Source organism: Pieris napi, chromosome 14, assembly GCF_905475465.1.
Source record: "Pieris napi chromosome 14, ilPieNapi1.2, whole genome shotgun sequence".
In the NCBI taxonomy this organism is placed as follows: Eukaryota; Metazoa; Arthropoda; class Insecta; order Lepidoptera; family Pieridae; genus Pieris; species Pieris napi.
Window position 1 is genome coordinate 11,314,132 of NC_062247.1, and position 25,561 is coordinate 11,339,692.

At 32.6% G+C, this 25,561-nt stretch overlaps 1 protein-coding gene across 1 annotated transcript in view; it reads left to right on the forward strand.

Moving 5' to 3' along the window:
- The first annotated feature begins 8,138 nt into the window (after positions 1 to 8,138).
- LOC125055700 (alaserpin-like) overlaps positions 8,139 to 25,561 on the forward strand; it is a 32,513-nt gene continuing 15,090 nt past the window's right edge. Inside the window, exons 1-4 of the mRNA XM_047658184.1 lie at positions 8,139 to 8,210; positions 9,331 to 9,419; positions 11,576 to 11,719; positions 13,494 to 13,697. Coding sequence (XP_047514140.1) covers positions 8,189 to 8,210; positions 9,331 to 9,419; positions 11,576 to 11,719; positions 13,494 to 13,697 — 459 coding nt within the window. The 5' untranslated portion in view covers positions 8,139 to 8,188. The remainder of the gene's footprint in view (positions 8,211 to 9,330; positions 9,420 to 11,575; positions 11,720 to 13,493; positions 13,698 to 25,561) is intronic.

Sequence of the window (25,561 nt, forward strand, 5' to 3'; positions counted from 1 at the left end):
GCTATAATGAAACATATTATGTTCTGCAAAAGTGATCGCAGTACTAAGTCTTTCAGATACATCTTGTAAAGTTTGAGCCTGTAATAATAAGGAAATCGCTACTTTTTGTTGTATTTTTGAATTAAATACTCCTTGAAATTGTTGATTAATTTGCTCTTGAATTAAGGTTATATTAGCAATTTGCTTATTATATTCTTCCAATGTATCGTCTGTTACAGATACTTGTTTATTATATGCTACTCGTAGAGTTTCTAAATCTTTTTGAATACTATCTAAATCGTTTTGGTCTAAATTACCAGTAATAGATTTGATTACAGATCCTAATCCATTAATTAACCCACGCTTTACGCGACTATTACTTTGTATATTCAAATGTTTACAAATTTCCCTGATATGTTCTAAAATAATATCGATTCTCTGATATACATGCTTAACTTCATCAGACTTAAATCTAGTGAGAGCATTTTTCATAGAATTTTCAATACTATCTAGGTTATTCTTTATAGGTTTAATATCTAATTTATGAATAATCGCCCACCGTCCTTCTAGTAATCGGGTTGGTTTAGATTCTATTAAAATTACATTTTCTGATGGAGTTAATTTTCTGAACTTGAATGCTGTGACGAAGAAGATGAGTCTGGAACAATATTTAGTTCTTCAACATGATATGATCGACCATTACTCAATTTATACTTATTATGTGGCTCTACACTGACTATAGTGAATGGACCTAAAAATCTAGGTTTAGTTTTATGCCGATCTGCCATGCTATTTTTTAAATAAGCGACATTACCTACTTTATAAATTTTAGGGGTTTTAATTTTCTTATTAATTCGTTCATTTCTAACTTCTTTTCCTCGTTTTAATAATTCATGAACATTTTTATTTAAATTTTTTGAAAATTCCCGCTGTTGAGCTGTATAATTTTGTATAATTACTTTGAGATTATCAAAGCTACGCAATTTTGCTTTCCTTCCAAAATGAACTTCAAATGGTGTCATATTTATGGAGCTATGCACCGTGTTATTGTAGGAATGTGTTATTAAGTTAATTTTTTGATTTTTTTCTAGATCAGAATCTCTTTGTAAACGATAAAGTTCTTGAATAGTATTATGCAATCTTTCTACATCTGAGTTAGATTTATGATGTTGAGGTGTAGTTGTATAATCTTTAATGTTATAAGTTTTAAAAAGTTCTTGCATGATAATACTACACAATGATTGTTCACCATCATGAATAATTTTATTAGGTGTACCTATTAACGCAAAAATTTCTGCTATAGTGTCGTATACTCTACTTTTTTCGGATGGTTTGACTATAGCGTACTTTGAAAATTTATCTATAACTGTAAGATACCATTGTCCTTCTAAAGACATGAAGTCAATGTGCCATATATCCATAGGCTCATAAGGAGTCTCTGTTTCTAAAGATAAAGATACATTAGGATGTCTGTTATATTTTTCCTTTTTACATGTTTCACAATTTAAAATATATTTCTTTATTTGTTTACGCATATTTTCCCAATAATATTTGTCTCGTAACTGTTTATACACACTTTCTATACCAGCATGTCTATGTTCAAACAAATGATATTCTCTAATTAATGTTAATTGTTCTTCCTTGTCATCTATTTCGATTAAATTTCTTGTATACCTAACTGGCTTAAATTTATTATGATCAAAATACTTCCTATAAACTTCTGTAACTTTATAATATAACTCTTCATTAGGTATGATAAAAGCATATTTATCTTTACTTAAATATTCTAACATAAATTCTTTAATGATTTGTTCTTCATTATTAGGTGGAATATAAAAATACCACATACCTCTTTCATAATTTGCTTTTTTGTACGGAGCAACTTCAAACACTACACGTCTTAACCGTTTGGGTGGATAACTATTAATAATTGGTATGCCTCCATCGCTATTCTCTTGACAAGAGTGTATTGTGTTATTCAATGACCTATTGTCTTTATCTGATATCCAAGAATTAGTGTCTGTATTTACTGGTGTAGTATTTAATGATCTATTGTCATCGTCATGTTGTACAGCTAATGAGTCTTCACTTGTGTGGTGTAATTGTATTCTACTTAAGGCATCTGCTACATAATTTTCTTTACCTTTAACGTGCTCTATTTTATAATCATAGTCTTGCAATTTTAACTTCCAACGAGTTAACCTTTGATTTGGTTCTTTTAATTTTGATAACCATATTAAGGCTTTATGATCTGTTTTTAATATAAATTTCCTTCCATAAATGTAAGGTCTAAAGTGTGTTACAGCCCATAAAATACCTAATAATTCTTTTTCTGTTGTATTATATTTTTGTTCAGTTTCACTCAGTGTTCGCGATGCATAAGCTATTGGATGATTATCCTGACTTAATAAAGCTCCTAATGCTATATCAGAAGCGTCTGTAGTTATAACAAAGGTTTTATCAAAGTCGGGAAAAGCTAGAATAGGAGTATTACTCAATAAATGTTTACATTTTTCAAATGCTTCTATATATTTCTTATCTGTAATATCTATAATAGCGTTTTTCTTAGTAACTCCCGTAAGTGGTTTTATAATTTTACTTAAATTAGGAACAAATTTTCTATAATATCCTATCAATCCTAAAAATCCTCTAACTTGTTTTAATGTTTTTGGTATAGGGAATTTTTGAATGACCTCGATTTTAGACTGATTTGGTTTTAAGCCATCTTTATTTAAAATATGTCCTAAGAATTCAATTTCTTCTTTCATAAAAACGCATTTGTTTTGGTTTAACTTTAAATTAACTTTTCGTAACGCTTCAAAAACTTGTTGTAGTTTATTTATATGATCCTGTTCATTTTTTGAATAAACTATAATGTCGTCTAAATAAACTAAACAGATATTATGCGAGATCTCATTTCTTAATACATTATTCATCATTCTTTGAAAAGTTGCTGGTGCATTTTTTAAACCAAATGGCATTCTAAGAAACTCATAATGACCGTTAGGTGTACTAAATGCTGTCTTCTCAATAGAGTTATTTTCCATTAATATTTGGTGGTATCCTGAAGTTAAATCTAATGTTGTAAAATAATTATTACCTTGTAATTTTGAAAATAATTCTTCTATATTTGGCAAAGGAAATTTATCGGATTTAGTTCCTTCATTTAATCGCCTATAATCTATTACTCCATTTCCTAACACCTGATTGATCCATTTTTTTAGGAACTAAATGAACCGGAGATGACCATGGAGATTCGGACGGTCTTATTATGTTTTCGTCTAATAATTTACGAATTTGACTATCCACTTCTTGTTGTTGAGTTTGTGGTAACCTAAATGGTCGTTGATAAATAGGTTCCTCGTTTATTAACGTAATTTTATGACGTATTGAAGTTGTTGTGCTATTTGTTACGTCTTCGGTAAACAAATCACTATACGTTTTACATAAATCTTTAATGTTTAATAAGTTGTCATCAGACATATGAAAAATCAATAATTCATTTTCTGGTAAAATTAATTTTCTTTCCCTTAAATCAATTAATGCTTCTATCTGCTCTATCATGTCGGTACCCATTAAAATATCATATTTGTCACTAAAATTAAATACATAAAATTTCATATTACCCTTATCTACATCGCCAAAATATTTTGTCCAAAATGGTGTTTCAATTAAACCATCGTGATGTGTTACACCATGAGAAGTTCGCACCGTGAATTTCTCTTGTTTATAATATTCACTAAAGTTTTCCGAAGCCTTTTTTGTAATAAAAGAACGTTGACTACCGGTATCTATCAAAATTTTTAACTTTGGATTATTTGTTTCGAAATATGGTAAATATGATTTAACATGATTAAATTCTATGATTTTTTTATTACTTTTTCTTCCGATTGAAAATTTTCTTCATTAATAACCTTTGAGGATTCATCAATAATTGCTTGTTCACTATATTCCTCGTATTCATGAGGGTATCCATAATATTCATCTTCCCCCATATTTTCCTCATGGAAGAAAACTTCTTCCGCTACCATACCTTTCCCTAAATTTATTTGCCCCGGTCTAAGGTGAGGAGCCGTTCGCATTGACACATCAGTCGTCTCATTTGGCAACCGATTTTGTTGAAACTTTTGATTAGGATAATGTTGTTGTTGACCCCTAAAGTAGTCATGTTTAGGTTTTGTAAATACATTATTTGGATTCGGTATCCAAGCGTTATTTGGTCTGTTTGAATGCATTCTTTGATTAATTGACCTTTGTGTTGGTGGATAAACATGTCTCGAATGTTGTTGCGGTATGTTATACGATCGCGGATACTGGTAACTAGGTCCCGCTGCATTAAACATCGGATAGTGTGGTTTAATATAATTTTGTATAATCTTTGGTAGAGGTAAAATTTGCGAAAATTTTTGTTTTATATTATCAAATCTTCCCTCTGCTTCGAAATTTAATACCCGATTTACAGATTCTGTAAAACTACAATTTGAAATAAAGTTTTGATCATGATATGGAAGATTATTACGCAAAGTATTTTGTGCTACATTAACATATGGTATCATCATATCTTCTACCCTATTCCTATCTCTATAAGTATCCATTAACTTACTTTTCATATAAAATAATTTTTGTTTCAACTCAAAAATTAATTCACTATATGTATTTTTTCGTTTTAAATTTACTATTTCTATTAATAATGTATTAAGTTCACGATTATCGCCACATTCACTCTTTAAGATTTCCTCTATGTTTGCCCATTTTAATTCATGGTCCATCATACTCACGCATTCGGCTGCTTTGCCTTCTAACTTACTTATAAGTAACATAGTAGTATCTGGGGACTCACCTCCCACGCGCATTAACCATTGTTTTGCTCTGTTTAAATAGTTATATAATCTGTTTGGGTCACCATTATAAGATGGGACGTATGCTAATAAAGTTTTAGGATCCATTATTTCTGATCCTTCTTTTGTTTGTATACTAAAAAAATCTAATGAACTTGGAACACTATGGAGCAAGTTAGTATTACTATCTAATGAACTTGACACACTATGGAGCAAGTTGGTATTGCCCTCACTACCAGAAGGAGGGTGATTCACACCACAATTACTAACACTTACTCTATTATATACAAAAGTCGGAGGTTTGAGAAAGAAAGGAATTTTGGCGGGATTTAAAATGCAAAGGTACTTACAGAAGACCTTGTAGTAGTTCCCGGAACATGTCCTTCTTCACTTTTCCTCTTGATATTTTGACTTATTTATTTCTTGTGTTACCCAGCGTTTTGTTTTTAAGAAAACTTCGTAATTCCTTGGTCGTTGAAATCAACTGGATCGATGATCGCGTTGTTAAATTATTTATTTATTATGCGACGAGAAATTACGTTGCTGGGCCCCACGTTGGGCGCCAGTCAAAATATCTCAACGTGTGAGATATTTAAAAAAAACTTTATTTAAAAGATTACACTTTTTATTTTAAAAATACACAAATTATTTAAGATATAAAAGATTACACTTTAAAGATATACAAATTACTTAAGATTATCTAGAGCCTAGTGCTAGGTGGTGATGTGAATGATCAGTTGTCACGAGTCTTCTGCTTATATACAAAAGATGCGGCGTCCGCGGGGTAGGATGCCGGTGGTCACTGGTGTCGTCTTAGGAATGCAGACTTAATGACTTATTGTTTATTAATGAGCCTTTGTTCTTAATGACTTATTGTTTCATTCCAAGGTGTCATTGCTCGGAGCTGCCTATCTTTATGAGAGGTATCAGGGTTCTCAATAACTAGATCATTGTTATTTCTTTTAAAAAGAACCCTAGTGACTTGGGTGGCTTCACTCACATACAAATACTTACAGAGACAACACGACATACAAAAACACACATATTTTAAGGAGAACTGATGTATGGGTTCGAGTGAAAAATATTGTAGTAGTAACGCATTTCTTAGGGCAGTTCTTGCCTCACACCACCACTAGGTATGTGGAACCAGCTGAAACTGAATTATTTCTGAAACAATTCGACTCGGGGTACTTCAATAAAACTTAGACTTGACCGACTGGCTTATATAAATTTTATAATGTAGAAACAGTCATCTATCAAGTTTTTCATGAAAACGTGTATAAACACACAAAATATGGTTAATACAATCATAAACTTTCAGAAAATATTAGTATCAAAAAGTGAATAGATAAATTTCTAGAGAGATTCAAACATTTATTACGAGAGGCGTGTGATGTGAAGTTTAGAGAAAGAAAAAGTCCCTGGACGCTATGGCAGGGGAGAAGAATAGGTATATATAAAAAAAAAACATTCATTACGCTCTCCTGAAAACCCCTCTATTTGACATGTCGCTTTAAACGTAGGGACCGTCGAAATGGTACGTTATCTTATACCATGCATAGTTTTAATATAGAATAACACAATCAATCATTATGGAAACAATAGCAGTCTTATCAGAGCGTGATAAATGCACATAAAAAGATTCTTTGAGATTGTATTAAAGAAACGACCGAATAACTAACTACCAAATACACTTTACAGGGTCATAATGCGTTTAATAATGATAATTTTCTTATAATTTGAATTTTAATACATAGTTTATCTTTAATGAATTAAGAAAGTTTTAATAAAATTTATAAAAACATATTTTTTTAATACTTATATGTATTTAGAAAAATTAGCTGTTTTGACTTATGAGAAGTCAGCCTGTGTGTTCCTATGTATTAAATAATGCAGCTGATACTTCTCAACACATTCTTTAATCAATGGTTACTTAAGATGCTCAGAATAGGTTTCATGAAATCATCACAGTGGTTATATATCTAAAGCCGTTGATTTTCGTTCAATATTAAATTACAATAAGATTCTTTCGACTTCGACTGACAGTTTTGCAAGGTCCTCTTCCTGATTTACCCTAAACCATCTTAACAACTTCCCTGTCCGATAAGTCATATATGAGTCACAGGAACGTTTTGGGATAAGTTCATGAGTCACAGGTGACTCATTTCTCTATACAGATTAAGGCACATCTTTGTTATGAACCTGGATGTATGGCAATAACCCTAAAGTTTTCAATTTAAAAAAAAACCAAATAATCCTAATAAGAACATGCAATAAATAAAACTCAAGTAAGTACTAAAGGCAATGTTTTATTCAAATAAAAGTTTTATAAAATAAACTGTGTAATGTAACATATTCCCACAAATCGATACTTAGAATATTTATACATAAGAAAAAATAACAAAATCAAGCATGTTTCTCATTATACATTCTGAGCACTAAGATTTTTTACACTTTTCACTCAGTGTGTACTTGCTTCGCTTGACGAGTTACTAATCTCTCATTTTTCAATTTTACATAACACCCATTGCAACATTGAAAATATTTCGAGGAAATTCTTGCAGGGAATGTCCAGAATTGCTTGAAGAAGCAATAGAAGTTCCTGAAGAGTTACGAGCTTGTGGGCTCAATCATAGCTTTGTTGCTCAGTTAGCCCACAACGAAAGTCATAATAAATCATTGACCGAAAATGTTCACGAGTTGGGTTCATTTTCACGTGTAACAAGAGTTTTATACCATCAGCCTTCGCTATTAGATCTTATATTGACTTCTCGTCCAGGCTTCTATGAGGCCAGGCACCAAGCAGTGGTCGGAGGACCACTGCTTGGTGCCTACCGTTATGGCAATTAGACGTCGAACCCGCCCGCAGTTTTCGGAATGCCGTCGTGTCTGGCATTACAAATCGCCCAATTGGGATGGCATGCGTTATTTCTTTGCAGCATACCCATGGTCACAAGTCTGCTTCAAGGGTCTTGACGCCATTGCTGAGTCTGTCGCGGATGTAGTGCTACAAGCAATGGAACTCTATATCCCATTACCCATACTCTGTGGTTCCCATTCGTGGTAAATCTCGGCCATGGTTCGGTCATTCTTACAGAGAGGCTTCCCGTCTTAAGCAAGAGCTCTATAAGAACTGGGCTCACACAGTGGCTATAAAGGATCTGTCCATAAAAAGAAATTTAACGCTACGATTGCCGTGACTGCACGCGCGCAGCTCGCAAACTGCTCGCGAGCTGCACATTCGCGGCATATTAGCCAGATGCGGACGCACCCTATGGATTACTATCACGCATTGACATATATTTAAAGAGAGTAAACCTTTGTACAACAGGTTAGAGTGTGGCCGGCAAGAGGACGGGTCGACTGGCAGTATGAAGCTCGCTTTATTTTATTGTAAGTTATTGTTTTTATCTAAAAAACATTTACTTAGTATTTTTGGTTCAATTAACACCGAATAGTTTTAAGTTTATTTCTTTTTGTATTGAAGTGAAACTTCTTTATCGGCGTTGGAAAAAAATTTACCGTCACAGTTTTTGGTTGCGCGTCAGAGTTTTCCTTTACACGTTATCTTTTTCGTGTCCCTATGGTTGATTCGAAGAGCTTCAAAGGCATTAATAGCAAAAATTTATAATAACGATAACATTGATAGTAATAATTATATTACAATTAATGAAATTCTGTCATAATCTTAGTAGTAATAAGGTAAAATGAAATAATTTTATTATTTGTATTCATGTCTATGATAATAAAGCCTTTTCTAAAACTTTATCTAATTTAACATTATTTAACCAATTTCTGTAAAGTTGCATATAGTAGATCATTTTTTGAAAAAATAAGTTCATAAAGAAGTTTCACTTCTTACGTGTGTACTGTGTACACTAGTACACGCACACATTTTTGTTTTAAATAAAGTTTCTTTAATTTGATTAGATTTGTTTATGTTATTGTTTGTTTATGTTTATGTTGGTTATGTTATTGTATACACTTTATCCACTATATTTCTTTTTTTATATTTTTTTAGTTTTTTTTTTTATATTTCTTACACTTGAAGGAAGTAGGTAGGTTTCCCAAACTCCGAATATCAGTTATATGAGTCCCGGAAGCACAATGTCAAGTGTAATATGTTCAATACCCTGAATTAATAGCCATTGAAGCGACGATTATAAAACCTTTTTTTAACCGGATTTTTTATTAAATTTTTTTTAACTCTTTAGTTTGTTAGGAAGTACTGTAGTTTTAAGCCCCAACGTTAGAACCCATAGTGTTTTTTTTATGTTTTCTGTAATTCTAGTAATTTATAATATATTAAGCAACAATAATAAAAAAAAAATTACACTATTTTAACTAAACCATAATAATCTTGCTTCAAATGTACGTCTAATTAACGCTAATTTTTAATATTCAATTTCTAACATAGCTTTTAACTTCAATTTACCAAAATTATGTTAACCTATGTTATCCAAAATTGAAATGAACTAAATATTGAGTGTTAAAATTCGCTAATATTTTTCAGTGTTTTCTGTGGCCGCCGTCACGATCGCCGTGGTACTACCGGGAGACCTCAAAAGGGGAAATGATGCATTTACATCGAGAATGTTTTATGTGAGTGTTTTATATATCTATATAATCTATTACGTAAAGAAATTATATATTTTCATAATAATTTATTTATTTATTAAAGTACGCCACATCATATATCAACAGTATATAATATGTTACAAGAAAATGAAAGAAATGTGAATATTAATTAAAGTAGGCTATTATTATTATTATTCCGTTAAGGGTAATGAATAAACTTAAAAACTACTAAACTTTGAGAAAACATTATAAAAAATAAATATCTAGTGGATTATAAAATTCTACTTGTAAATTAGTATACATTTTCCAGTCAGATCACCTAATGAGTAAAATGCATAACTCAGATAACAGTTATGGGTTTTGAAATGTAACGTCTGTGTAATTGATAATTATGCTTTTCTACTGTAATATCTTGAATTCAATATTTATATAAAGCTATTAATAGTTCGATCCTGGCTCATCGGGGTGCTAACATAATAGAGGATTTTTTCACTTTTCACTCACTTTGCTATGTAACGAATGAATGCAATGTAACCGTCGAAGAGAGTGCCTACGTCTGTCTATACTCTCGGGGCGTAACTCCGACGATTTAGAAAATCGCCATGCTTATAAAGCTAAGCTAAGAAAGCCTGAGTGAGCCTGTAAAATGTACAGCCTTGGCTCGTACAATAGGTCATCTTATACTCTAAATGATTTTGACATTTTGACAATTATTAGCATTGATAATAAAAAAAAATATTGAAGTTATACTTTTTTAGGCGCGTTATGAAAAATTTATGAGAGTGAAATTTTACGATGCGCGCGCACCGTGACACAAAATTATCAGAATGAAGTTGCCCACAGAAGATGCTACGGCATTGGACATAATTTTGACATTACTTAATAATTGTATTTAATTATTTGCATACAATCAAAAACTATTTTTATTAATGCCAAAGAATTATAACTTCTTACGCGCGTGTACACAAGTACACGCACCCTTTTTTAATTTGTTATGGACACCCTGACACGGTTATTTTTTTACTTAAACGGGTTTCCAAATCTTATACATTGTAATGCATTGTTATAATACATAAACACATTTATTCATATAGCTTATGCTAGATTTTGTTTTTATCGTATCTCATACAAGCTTCAATGTCTAAGATGTGTCGTGATGTATTTTTAGAATTCAATTAACTCCTATATAATAACCGTGTCCTTGGAATGTTAACTAAACTAAAACTAGCCATACCAACGAATTAATTATATATTATCTTCTGCGAGGACGGTTTCAAACCCACGCTATGAAGTTAAACATTGTGAGAAAATCAGCATTTCTGAGATCCATTAAATATAGATATACAGGTAAATAAAAGGATAAATAAGACCTAAAAATCGGCGACTTTATTGAAATGGCTGATTTTTAAAGAGGAAACAATCATTTGGATGTATTTTGTAATGAAATATATTTTTAATTCAAAACTTGACCGAGTTGTCCATGATTTGATTTACAGCGAAACAATTAGTATTACGTGTAGAAAGGCATTAAAAGCTTGTTATGTATTATTATATGATAATGAAAAGGTGTAGACCACATACGTACCGCAAATAGAAAACATGTCGTGCAATCTTAAAAATTAATTATATGTAGTAGTTAACTAGTGCATAGGCGTATATAGAGGGAGTTATGTGTTCCCCCAAGATGTTACCTGTGGATTCAAGACTTGACGCCTACGAAAAATAACAGACACATCTCCCCTTAGAAAGTAACGGTTCAACCGAGCTCGTCTTTTAGTGTTTATAGTTCATAATTGAAGTAATAATTCAAATAGAATATAAATATTTTAATGTAGCCTTATTTTTATTATCACAAATAAATATTGTCTGTTGTTTATATTAAAAGCTAGACAGCCAAACCAGCTGCCCACTGCAGTATTTTCAAACCAATTCGACTTAGGGTCCTTCAAGAAAAGAGCGTATCAATTTTTGAAAGGCCGGCAACGCACTTGCTTCTGGCACTGTCCTTGGGCGGCGGCATCACTCAACATCAGGTGGGCCTCCTGCCCGTTCGCCTACTATTAAAAAAAACTTCTTGAACGACTGACCATAACTATAAGCACTCGAAGCGTCGAGAAATGTTAATAATGAAATAACGACTGCTTTGCAGTTTATTAAAATACTAAATACGTTCTTTACAGGAAATAGTGAAGGAGAATCCACAACAGAGTATAGTGCTGTCAGGATACTCTGTACTGACCCCATTGGCCCAGCTCGCCTTGGCCTCTGAGGGTGAATCGCACGACGAACTTCTGAAGGCCATTGGCATGCCCAACGATACTGCGGTAAGTGAAGGCTATTCGAGGGAATCAAGTTTATTTTAATTATATTTTATTTTTTTATTTATATAAGTTAAATATGTTATATTGAATCCACTTTTAAAGTATATTTAATAAAGAACATCACATATATACTGCATTTTCTACAGTATAAGTAACAATCAATTCTAAAATATATGACTAAGTGAACATAAATTTTATTTTAAAAAAAATACACTTCTATTTTTAGTTTTTACTAGTATTTTTTTATTTAAAATACTCAATCTCTTAACAATGCTGCTATTATACTTCATTTTAAAGCTTTATTGTAAGACAAATTCAATGCAGATGTACTTACAGCCGTTAGTCGTGAATCGTCATTTAACAAGTCATTTAACTTTTAAGGTCCAGAGAGATCTGGAACCCAAAAAGATATTTCACGGCCTATGCTTCCTTATATCATTAACTAAACTAGCATTTAAATGTACCGAAGTTCACAACATCGTAAGATATAATCTACTGACTTCCTATTTACACGGTGGAACTCAGAAGGTTGAAGTGAATGGTAAGAGGTCCTTAGGGTTGGCAGTAGATATGGGGGTACCACAGGGCTCAATTCTTGGCCCTTTCCTCTTTCTTGTTTATTTTAATGATGTAACTTTTATGGTAGAGAAAAAACATTGGATAGTTTTGTTTGCTGATGTAATGTCCTTGATTTTTAAAATCAAACGACAAATAACGAATTTTGACGATGTGAACAACAACAATCTTTGATTATCCAATGGTTTAGTATGAATAACTTTCAATTTAATGCAAAAAAGGAATAAATTTTGTGCAAAAAATGCAAGGGTTTTGGATACTAGACCAAAATAATAGATAAATGGTGAGGAATTGAATCTGGACAACTGTATTTCTTGGAATCACCATGGATTCAAAACTTCAGTGGTCCCCTCATATTAACGGATTTGAGAAGAGGCTTAGTTCTGCAGCCTACGTGGTTAAAAAAATTCACTCACTAACTGATGTCGATACAGCTGGACCAGTTTATTTTAGTTACTTTCATAGCTTAATGACTTATGGCTTATTATTATGGGGTCATGCTGCTGATGTCGAAACTATTTTCACCCTGCAGAAGACGGCCATTCGTGCAATCTATAATTTAAAATGTAGGGAATTTCTAAGAGATAAATTCAAGGAAATTAATATACTTACCTTTCCCTCGCAATATATTTATGTAAATGTATGTATACAAAAATAGTGATAAGTTTACTACAATAGAACATACGCACAATGTTAATACTCGGAACAAACGCAGGCTGCAATTTCCCCGTATTCTAGATATCTAAAGTTAGTCATTCTTTTTTGGGAAAAGGGATAGTCTTCTTTAATAAAATCCCAGAGGCTATTTTATCTTTGCCTTTTAATAAATTTAAGAAATGTATTAAAGAAAAGCTGTGTAAAAAGGCTTACTATAATGTTAACGATTATCTAGTTGATAAAAGGGCCTGGGACTAGTGCTAGACAGGCTACTTCTAATTAATTTGCGATATTTGTTTTAAAATAAGTGCTGTTTGATGATTTGCTATTTTAAAAGAGTACCGAGAGTTTTTTCTCCGGCTTTTTCTCTCGGCCTACACCCTCTGTCTTATTGCCGATGAGTAGGGAAGCCTACAAATTCAAATTTAATGACGTGGAATAAGTGTTACATGTATCATATGTTCCATAATAAACATATTTTATTTTATTTTTATTTAATGCATCTTTCATCTCAAAAGTTATGGTGTTTTTATAAATGTTTCAGATAATAGCTGCGTTTTCAAAGGCCAAAAGAAACTTAAAAACCATAAATGGAGTGGAACTTAAAACAGCAAGTAAAATATACGTCACGTCCAAATCTGAAGTATATGAAAACTTTGCAACGACCATCCGTGACGTGTTTGATTCCGAATTCAAAAATGTAGACTTTACTCAAGCACAGAAAACCGCTAACGAAATCAACGCTTGGGTAATAAATACATTTAACAACAATAATTTCAAAATTCTAAACTATCATTATTTAGACATAAATTTTAAATTTTTCTGTCATAGTATAGTTTAATAATTTTTTTTATTTGTTAGAAACACCTTTTAATACGGGTTTTTCATTAATTTTTGTTTAGAATTGTAGTGCCTCTCTCTCTCTATCTCTCGTAGATTTTCTATACAGATTTGGCAGCTGTAGTGGTTAGATAATTGATTTTTCTGCCAGGACATATAGTCAGATTTTTTTTAATTTTTTGGCAGAGGTTTGGGTAAATGCTGGTAGCATTAGGTAGTCAGCCTAAAATCTATTAATCCATACAAGCTTACAATGCAATTAAAATCGTTATCTCTTTGTGAATTTCATACAAAAATGAACATGTTGCAATTGGGTTAACACAAACATTAATTACAGGTTGAAGAACAAACGAATAAAAAAATTAAAGATAAGAGAAGATTAAGACTCATGCTGTTCTTGTCAACGCTATCTACTTTAAGGTAAAATAACATTTAAAATACGCAATAACTTTTAAATCTTATTGTAAAGTTACAAAGAGGACAATCAGATACTTATGAATATATGATGTAAAAACGATATACACGAGTGAAAATGACATTAGTACTTATAAAGACACCGGTCACCGGTATCTACCAGGCGCCAACTTAAATCTTTAAATAGCGCCTGTTCGTTAATTGATCCCCAAGTGTTATTTTATTTCACATTAATATAATAATAATAAAAAGATAAATAATAATTTTCCTGTGTGATTAATAAAATATTTTGTCACAAGTAAATTTTAAGCTAAGAAAATAAAATATTTATAAAATAACTAGCGGACCCGACAGACGTTGTCCTGTCTTAACTATGAATATTGATTTCTAATTGGTATAATTATCTAAAAAAAATATTTAGGAAACAAAGTGTATATGATATAAGAACATTCTTTGTTTGTTTTTCTGGCGCGTATATTTTAGTTTTTTAGTTTTGTTGGTATTCCGCCACGAGAACAGAAGTATTTTATCAATATAATTAATTCATATGAATATTACCAATATAATAACTCCAATCGAAGCATTTGTTTTAAACGATATTATTTTTTCTGAAATCCTTTTGACGATTTGTGCAGTACGCATTCTGTCAATGTTATGTCAAATGCCATAGGTTACATCAAAAAAGTTTTAATTGTAAAAGCGCTATGCACTGAAAAAAAATTGCTATCGTAACATAAGTTAGGATTACTTAACAAGGTGGTCAAGTTTTCTTAAATTATCTAATTTTCCGCGCAATTTTCTTAATATTTCTTTCATAAGAACTTTTTCCTGACAATAACAAACACAAATTTTAATTTTAAATTTAAATTAAATTGGCAACAAGACAAAACTGTCAGCATAATATAAAGTTCTATTTAAAATTATTAGTTCCAAGCAGCTTCATAAAACCTAGGTACATATAAATACATATGTAATTTATTAAATTGTTTTTCATTATTTATTTAATGTTCTATAGGGTCTCTGGCAGAAGCCGTTCAACCATGGCAATACATACGACCAGGTGTTCCATATTACTAAAGAGAGATTAGTAACAGTTCCGATGATGTACCAAAAATCTTATTTCGGTTACGCGGAGGTTCCAGAACTAGATGCTAAGGTAAGGTTTAAAGTATAGAGTTGTATAACTCTTGTAGTTTGCAGATATCGTAAAACCTCTTGGTTTAAATAACCAAGTGCAATAATAACATGCAATGATAGCGGGGAAGGATTGGAAAATAATGGAAGAATTTGCAGGAGATCTTCACTCCGTAGGAGGTCAAGTTTTCCTACTGTTAAACATAATGTATTATGTACCCGAATACAGGCTGTTTTTATTTTATTTATTGAAGTAAAACTTCTTTAAGCGCGACTAGGGGGTATGTCGGATTTTTTTTTGACGGAGGTAACGATTTCTATAGTCTGTGTAGTTTCCGCTATTTAAAAATAACAACGATGGCGCCTTTTATAAGTCCGTCAGCGCCATCTAGTGGTGCATCATTTGAACTGATTTAAGTTCTTTTCTTAGTAGTGTTTATCTAGGATAGCATTCACTCGTTTTATTTGATACTGATTCTTGTAATTGCGTTATTATTATTATATTTATATTTAAAATGAAAATCCATACTAGTAACATGTGACCAAATTAAAATTCCACTATAGAGGGAAGGTTCCCATCCTAGCTTGCTTTTCTTTTGTTATAGATACGGCCAGTTTTTTCGTATTTGAATAATCTTTGTTAAGCACATGAATAATAAATATAATTAAATTATAATATGATATTTCTTATTTGATCTTTAATCATTTCAGTGATATATGCCGTCAATGCCAAAGAAGTTTTACTTCAATCGCGCGTAAACGTAACACGCACACACTTTATTTTTGTTTTATTCACATGTACGAACATGTGTTTGTGTACTTAACAGGTAATAAACATATTTTACAGGTCCTCCAAATGTTCTATGAAGGTCGTGAAGCATCCATGATACTGGTGCTCCCCAATGAAATCGATGGAATAGACCAGCTAGAGGAGAAATTACGAGACCCATCAGCAATCGACAGAGCCATTCATAACATGTACGATACACAAGTCCATGTCACAATTCCTAAGTTCAAAATTGAAACTACAACAGACCTGAAAAATGTTTTACTAAAGGTAACTTAGTATTTTCTAAAGTTTTTTAAGCCTTGTGTTTTTAGATAATACTTAGACCTAACTTCCGATTTTAAATCTTCATTTATGTTGGCGAACATAATAATATCAATGCCCGTTTATTATCTTGACAGTACAGTTTAGATTTGTTATATAAATTTTCTTGTTATCCTAATATCCTAACTTGCTTTTGTGCCATTGATCGGAACCCCTTCACGGGTAAAGGCGTCCTCCAGCTTTTTCTAAATATCTCTGTCCATTGCTTCCATTCTTCATTCGCTTCCTACTAAAGCTTCTATATATTCTATCCACCTTCGTTTTGGGTGCTTTTCTCCTTCTTTCCCTTGTGCCTTTCGATATAAGGAACATTACACACAAAACCTTTGTTTTAAATTACTACTCCATTAAATAATCTTATTCTGCTTACATTTTTATGGGCAATTAGAATAATCCAATTTAGAATTGAATATTTTTTCAGATGAACGTTACGAAACTATTTGAACCCGGACAAGCCCGTTTAAGTAAAATGCTACTGGAATGGGATGACTTATTTATAACTGACGCCATACAGAAGGCTTTCATTGAAGTCAATGAGGATGGCGCAGAAGCTGCAGCAGCCAACGGTAAGTCACTCATTCTGAAAATTAAATATAATTCTAACTCAATTTTGACTTAAATCGGTTAATGAGTATGCTCACTGAGAACAAAGGATTGTAAGGAACAAAACAAGTGCTACAAAGGACTGTGACTGATTAGTTAAAGTAGAGCCTGTATGGCAGGGGTCCGACGGTCAGTAAATATCGTGATCCAATACCACAATAACTGTCTCAGTATATATTAAATCAACTGGTGGGACTATACTTTCAATAGATTGGAGCCTGGGTTACATTTTTCTTATGTAACCTAAAGGACCGGCAACGCACTTGCAAGCCTACTGGCAACGGTCTATGAGCTGTATCAGTTGCTCAACTGCTCGTTTGCTCCATGTAACACAACAAAATATGACAGTTATTTTTTATGACAGTAAATATGTTTTTATTGGATGTTACTGGCCTTGACTTATTATATTACACAAATTTCTTTCAATAATTGTTCGATAATTTTATATTATACTTTATTATAATTCCAATGTTTTGTTTCAGTTATCAATACTTACGGAGCCCTTCCTGACTTCCAACCGCCGGTTACATTCTTTGCTAATAGACCATTTTACTTTGAAATAAGGATAAACGATGTACCCATTTTTAATGGTGTTAAAGCTGAATAATATTGAACTTGACTTGTAAAAGGTGTTAAAGCTAATTAAAATAACTTTCCTAAGAGGAAGCTGACATGTATTTAATAAAGTGTTATTTGAAATTGTTGTTTTAAACAAGAAACGTGTATGATTCCCGTATGTCAAAAACGTGTTTGATTTTGACGTAAAATGCGATTTTTTCGATACAAAGAGTCCTCTCGTAAGTGTGCTGCTATTGTGAGGATCTGTTTGCGCATTTTTAAGTTCTCATGTCATTTTTACACGTGTATATCCTTTCTGTAACAAATCTTCATAGGTATCTGATTATCCTCCTTGAATGTATGATGTTTGATAGCAAAAATAAAATAACACTCTGTGTTCTAATGTGGCACTTGGGGACTGCCGCGGTAAAGCTATTGCATAGCATTTTTTATCAACTTATGCATTTATAATTATTTATTTATGCAGTATTTTTTTTTGTTTGATATTAATTCAAGTTTTTTCTTTGATATTATTTCAATCTACCACTCTATCAGACTCAGACTAAAATGCCTGTATAGTCTGTCTCACTCTAACGCGTACCGGGTGCACCGGCCGCACTCACGCTCACCTATATTACGTCATCGTGTGTAAGGTTTTTTTTCGTTACGGAATTTCTTGATTCGGTCGCCGCGCTCAAAGCCCGCGATAAAATCTATGCCATAGCTTAAAATTGCGCTTGCGAGGTTTAAACTTAACTTATATTATACTTGTATTACAAAAACTCTAAATTATAATCAGGCCATCTCTCTTTATATAACTGTTATAAAACACCCAGCATTCATTGAATATTATTCGTGAATGGTTTAAATTAAGTATTAATATTCCTAAAGTCTAAAGTATCAGTGTTACAAGAATGTTTAAGTCTTCTTTTGCTTCCATTACTGGAGATGGGCGTCGGTTCCGTGGAGCGTGTTTTGTCCTATGCTAGATGCAGCAACTCTTTCGCAGTTGCAATACCCGTCCTCTCCCAAAAAACCATGAGTTTTTCCTTCTACCAACACGCCGTTGATCCTGGATTTTACCCATTATAATTAATTGAAGAAGGTGGTAGCGGTCATGACGCAACACAAAACATGTTCCAACTTAATTAAGAAGTTTCTCGGTAGAGACCTTCTGGACCCAGCCTGTACAAAGCATGGTACTACAACACCGCATCTCAAATGATTCCATGCGCCGGCAGGTATCTTCTTTTATTCTCCAAGCTTCACAGCCGTACAGAACAATAATTGGTCATAAGTCTAGAGTTAGTTAAATTATGCTAACACCTTTTTTCAGGTGATATAACTCATTTGTTACCATTACATAGACATACATATATATAATTTAAAGAAGATTCATAGAGAAGTAAGGAAGGGGATGACAGGTCTGGGCGTTACTGCATACGATTTTTTGCGTTTTCTGAGAAGATTTACTATGGTAATATATATATTTTTTTTTACCATAGGAAAGTAGAGATTTCAACGAACTGAAAGCACACCAACTTTTTGAAAAAAGCTGAAATTTTGACGTCAGGATTTTCGATTGAAAATTAGGGTGTTTTTTCGATATTAATTCAAAATAAGGTGAACAAATAAATATTTTTAATCAAATAAATTACAGCGTATTTGGGACATAGAAAGGTAAGTTTTCACCAAATTTCGTTAAAAAAAAATATTTTTGTAAAAGATAAAAATTAAAAACCAAAAACTTGGTTTTTTGAATTTTTCACATAAATTTTGAGGTTATGTGAAAAATGTGTGAATACAAAAGTTTTAGATCTTTTTATTACCTCCAACTTTGCCATTTAACTTTCTTCGATAGGACTTGTAGTTTTGCCGGATATCGAGATAAACCGTTTTTTACCCTTAAAACTCCCCCCCCCCCCTCCCCTTCCCGACCTCAGATCGACCGTAATTTATTTTTCCTTTAATTTTGATCATATTCCCCTGCTTTTCTAATGGGTTTCATCCTACTGTAATTTTTTTTACACTTTTTATTTATTTTAAAGGCTATCTGCACTAGTCTAAATAGAATACGGTTTGATAAAAACCACGTCGCCTCTTTTGTTATATCTAGCTCGTGTATTCCCTTTGTCTGCTAATTTCCCGTTAATTGTACTACCTTTAGACAAATGTGAAATTAATATATATTTATTTTCGCCATTCATAATTAATTAGTGTAGTTAAACAAGCGATAAATTATATATTTTGCAATTAAGCAATCGGGATTAAGTCTATAAATTTAGATTTGTGAAATGTAAATTGGATTTTTGCAGTGTTGGCCTAGTGGCTTCAGCGTGCGACTGTCATACCTGAGGTCGTAGGTTCGATCCCGGCGGTGCACCAATGGATTTTCTCTCTATGTGCGTACGTAACATTCGCTCGAACGGTGAAAGAAAACATCGCGAGGAAAACGGGTTGCCTTACACTTACTTGCCTATTGGCGAATGCTACACGCTCGATATTTATCTTGATAGTTATCGTGATATTTATCTTGTATTTTTATAGTATACTACACACTCGATACGAATCGCGTCAGTACGACGGTAAATTTCATTGAGTACACTCGTACGTTTCGTGTTATAATAATGAGTAACAATATTAAGAAAGCTTGCGTTGCTATTATATTAGCGATAGCATTGAAAAAACGTATAAAGCGAAAGAAATGGGCGAAACATTGGTTTCAAGATAGAGAAAAATATACACATCTGAATTTATTAAATCAAATTACCCTATCAATCGGCTTTTCATTTTTATTCAAAAATTTCAGCATATGAAATACCCAAGACTTTGGATTGTATACATTTTCAGCTGCAGCATCCGATCGCTTCGAATCTGTTATTTTTTTAAATTCTTTTCTATAGTTCGATTTTAATGAACGGATCTTGGCGGTGTTTCTAATACAAGTATAAATTCTTTCATTAAAAGTGTTTTTGGTCGTTTGTTTGAAGTGCGCTGGGCGCCGACTCAATATGCGCGTCCTCTTCCATCGCTGGCAGAATTAATTGTGACGCGATAAATATCGACCAGAGACTAGACGCTCGATATTTATCGACGATAATTGATACGGATCGTGGATTTTTAGAAATCTAAAAATCCACGATTCGTATCAAGGACTCGCATATTGAGTCGGCGCCCGCCGGACTTCAAACAAACGACCAAAAACACTTGAAAGAATTTATACTTGTATTAGAAACACTACCTGAGATATGTGACAGTTCAAATGCAAACATAATTAATAAAGTGAAAAGGGCGAATGCGTATGAGCAGCTGCTTCAAATTTTTAAGAAAATTAAACCAGGCGCGACAGCTAAAGACGTGATTGCCAAGATCAATTCATTAAAATCGAACTATAGAAAAGAATTAAAAAAAATAACAGATTCGAAGCGATCGGGTGCTGCAGCTGAAAATGTATACAATCCAAAGTCTTGGGTATATCATATGCTGAAATTTTTGAATAAAAATGAAAAGCCGATTGATAGGGTAATTTGATTTAATAAATTCAGATGTGTATATTTTTCTCAAACTCAAACTCAAACTCAAACTCAAAATATCTTTATTCAAGTAGGTAACCAAGTACACTTTTGAATAGTCAAGTTAAATTAATCGTAAATTTACATTTACTACCAGTTCGCAAGTCAAGGGCGTAGAGCGGGTAAGAAGAACTGGCAAGAAACTTTCCGCCACTCTTTTTAATCGCCAAGATTAAACTGGAGCAATTCAATCCCAAGGATTAGGATCATTTAAGTAGTCCTCAAATTTATAAAAAGCTTTGTTGATTAATTTTCGTTTAACGAGGACTTTGAATTTATTTAGTGATAATTCTCTAATTGCGCTTGGGAGTTTGTTGTAAAAACGAATACAATTTCCATATAAGGAGTGGTTTATCTTTTGGAGCCTGGTTGGTCGTACACTCAAATTAGTTCTATTTCGCGTATTATACTGGTGAAAGTCACCATTTGTTTTAAAATCGTTTATATTTTTTTGGACATACAACAAGGCTTCAAGAATATATTGACCAGATAGTGTCATAATATTTAATTCCTTAAACTTATTCCGTACCGACTCCCTCGGAGAAACACAACAAATACCCCGAACAGCCCGCTTCTGCAGCACAAATATGGATTGAACCTCTGCAGCAGCACCCCACAATAAAATGCCGTACGACATAACGCTATGAAAGTAGGTATGATACACAATTTTAGCCGTGTCCTCATCAGTAAACTGTCGGATTTTCTTTACTGCATATGCTGCAGAGCTCAGCCTATTCGAAAGAGTCTCTATGTGTGGGCCCCATTGGAGTTTACTATCTATTGTTATGCCTAGAAAAACAGTTTTGTCAACAAAGTTTAGTTCACTGTCCTTAATTTTCAGGTTACCAATATCTCGCTTTACGCTAGTAGTTGTAAATCTAATACATTTTGTTTTATTCTCATTAAGCAATAAGTTATTTACATTAAACCAGTTAACTATACGAGAGATAGAATTGTTTACATCGTCCAATAATACGTTATTCCTATTCACTTTAAATAGAAGTGAAGTGTCATCAGCAAACAATACCATCTCATGAACTTCGTTGACAAAGAATGGGAGGTCATTTATGTAAATCAGAAATAAGAAAGGCCCGAGAATCGATCCTTGGGGGACGCCCATTGATACCGGCGAACCCGGAGAGGTGACTCCATTGACATGAACTCTTTGGATCCTTCCCTTTAAATATGAATTCATCAGGCTGGAAGCTTTGCCATCAACGCCATAGTGTTGAAGCTTTCCAACGAGTATATCAGGATGAACACAGTCAAAGGCCTTTGACAGGTCACAAAAGACGCCGACTCCATCATATGATTCTTCCCAGGCGTTAAATATGTCCGAAATCAACTTCACACCGGCATCGATTGTGGAGCGACCCTTAGTGAAACCATACTGTTTATTATGTAAGAGTTTATTTTTATTAAAATGTAAAGAAAGCTGGTCTAGCATTATCTTTTCAAAAACTTTGCTCAACGCAGGGAGCACGGAGACAGGTCTGAAGTTTGACGGATCAGACTCACTACCTGCCTTGAACAACGGTGTAATCTTACTTAATTTCATTTCGTCTCGGAAAGACTCCACAATCGATACAGCTGTTAAAAATTATAGACAATTCAGAGCTTATTACATTAATAACGGAATTTAAAATGACTGTTGACATACCCCATATATCTTTACTTTTTTTAAAATTAATAAGCTTAAAAGTTTTAACGATATCATTACAAGTTATATGTTTAAACTGAAATTTAATATTACATTCAGGTACACATTTTTCTAGCAATGAGATCGCAGCAGCAGGTGAAGAATCTAGGGACTTGGTCGTATTTAGTGGTACATTTGTAAAGAACTCTTCAAAAGAAGAAGCTACCTCTGGGTCAGATTTTATTAACTTCCCTTTAACTTTTAACATATAATCAGTTCGTTTGTCAGACGTTTTACCTGATTCTTCATTTATTATTTTCCAGGTAGCTTTTACTTTATCCATGCTATTTTTTATTTTTGAACTTAAATATTGAGACTTTGCAGTTTTGCAATCTTTTTTGAAATTATTTGAATACAACCTAACATATTCCCTAAATTCCACACTAGTGTTATATTGCATTTCGTCATAGATTTCATATAATTTTAACCTTTTCCTGTGTAACTCCTCATTTGCCCAGTCACAGAAACTTGTTTTCTCAGAGACCAATAAAGTCTTTTGAGTAAATACTTTCTTGAATTCATCAATAAATGATCCAAAAAAAGTATTGTATAAATTATTAGGGGATGAGTTGCCACACAGAAATGGCATTCTATAGACCAATGCTTCTCTAAATCTGTCCAAACGGTCATTTGTAATAGGAGTTATCACAATTTTCTTCTTTTTACATATTTTTTGTTTCCTTAATTGGAATTCAAACCATTGACCAGTGTGATCAGATTTAAATCTATTGAAAATACAAACATTCAAAGGGGCTATGTCACTATATATTTTATCTATACAAGTTGCGGTGCTAGCTGTTATTCTTGTGGGTGAATGAAATTGATTTATTAAATTGTATGAACGAAAAAGACTAAGTATGCGTACACTTGAATTAGAATGACAAAGTAAATTGACATTAAAGTCCCCACACACAATTAGCCCTTTATTACACTTTACTAATTTACACAATATCTCCTCTAATACATTTTCAACATTATTATAGACAGTTGATGGAGGACAATATAGACATACAACAATGAATTGCTCCAGTTCCACACAGGAGATTTCAATAGTTAGTTCTACAGAGAGGCTGATAATATCATTTCTTTCTTTGCATTTAAGTTTTTTACTTATTAGGATTAATGAGCCACCATGAATTGCATTTTCTCTGCAAAACACACTACCAACCCTGTGGTTTCAAAAATTAAACAAAACTTCATATTTTTTTAGCCAGTGCTCTGTTATGCACAAAAAGTCTATTTTTTGACTATTCAAGAATAGTTCAATTTCTAATTCTTTATTTTTCATCCCCTGTATATTTTGATGAACCACAATAATTTTTTGGGAATGAATTTTATCACATAATATACTTACCTTATTATTGCTAGAGTGGTGCTCTGTTGTCCTATCTCTGTCTCTATCGTGAAACCAATGTTTCGCCCATTTCTTTCGCTTTATACGTTTTTTCAATGCTATCGCTAATATAATAGCAACGCAAGCTTTCTTAATATTGTTACTCATTATTATAACACGAAACGTACGAGTGTACTCAATGAAATTTACCGTCGTACTGACGCGATTCGTATCGAGTGTGTAGTATACTAAAAAAATACAAGATAAATATCATGATAAATATCGAGCGTGTAGCATTCGCCATTAGATTGACAAATGATCATTGAACAGATACAAAAATCTGAGGCCCAGTCACTGGTTCATTTTTTTTAATTAGATTTTTGGGGAGCTTCGAAATATAAGCATATGGGTGCATACAGGTGTTTTTGGAATCAGTTAAAAATGATGTATCCTTTAGGTAATACAATGTAAAGTTATAAGTGTAGTTCCTAGAAGCAATAGTCTGTCTTTAGAAAACAATGTTATAGCTTGTTTCTCGAATCGAACTGCTACGCCAACTTTTTAATAAAACAGTAAAACTATTTTAAACGTCTTTATAGGTACATAGTTAAAAAAACTTGTTGCTAACTTGTCTAGGCTACTTGTCAGACTTAACGATTTCCTAATTATAATAACATCTTCAAACTTAAAGTCACCTCGAAGTTTTATTTTTATTGAGCCTTTATTGCTGACACCGAGTATAATATATATAAACACTCGTTTAAGTTACATAACCTAACTTAATTGCTGATGTATTCAGCGTGTCCTGTGACACATATACCTCTTCCAGCTGCTTCCATTATTTTCTAATGTTAGCTCTTTTTTTAGGTTGTGCCTCCTATTCTCTTTATGTCGCCTGCCTATCTCTTTCTCTGTCTCCCTCTTTTCCTTTTTCTATCTAGTGGTTGCTATTCTGTAGTAATTTTTGTCCATTTCAACCTACTATCTCTCGTCATATACTTAGAAGATGTTAGAAGGTTGGGGAAAAAGGGTGAAAAAGTTCAACCGATAGTAATATAATTCAATTTTAGGTTTCAAATTAAAAATACAAAGAAAACAAACATAACCTTCAAAATACTTCCTATTACTTAAAAGAAAACTACCCAATCGAAGTCTTAATTAAGCGTAAAGATCTACAGCAAGAAAAAGAGGCAGGAAACACAGCCTTTATAAAATATGATAAAATTATTATACTGAGCAACAAAAAACCCCCAGAGAAACAGTCAAGCAACAGAAACCTATCAGAGTCCCCGGAAACGCTCCACTCTGACAACCAAATTGTTCAACAGACTAGTAAACAACCACCTAA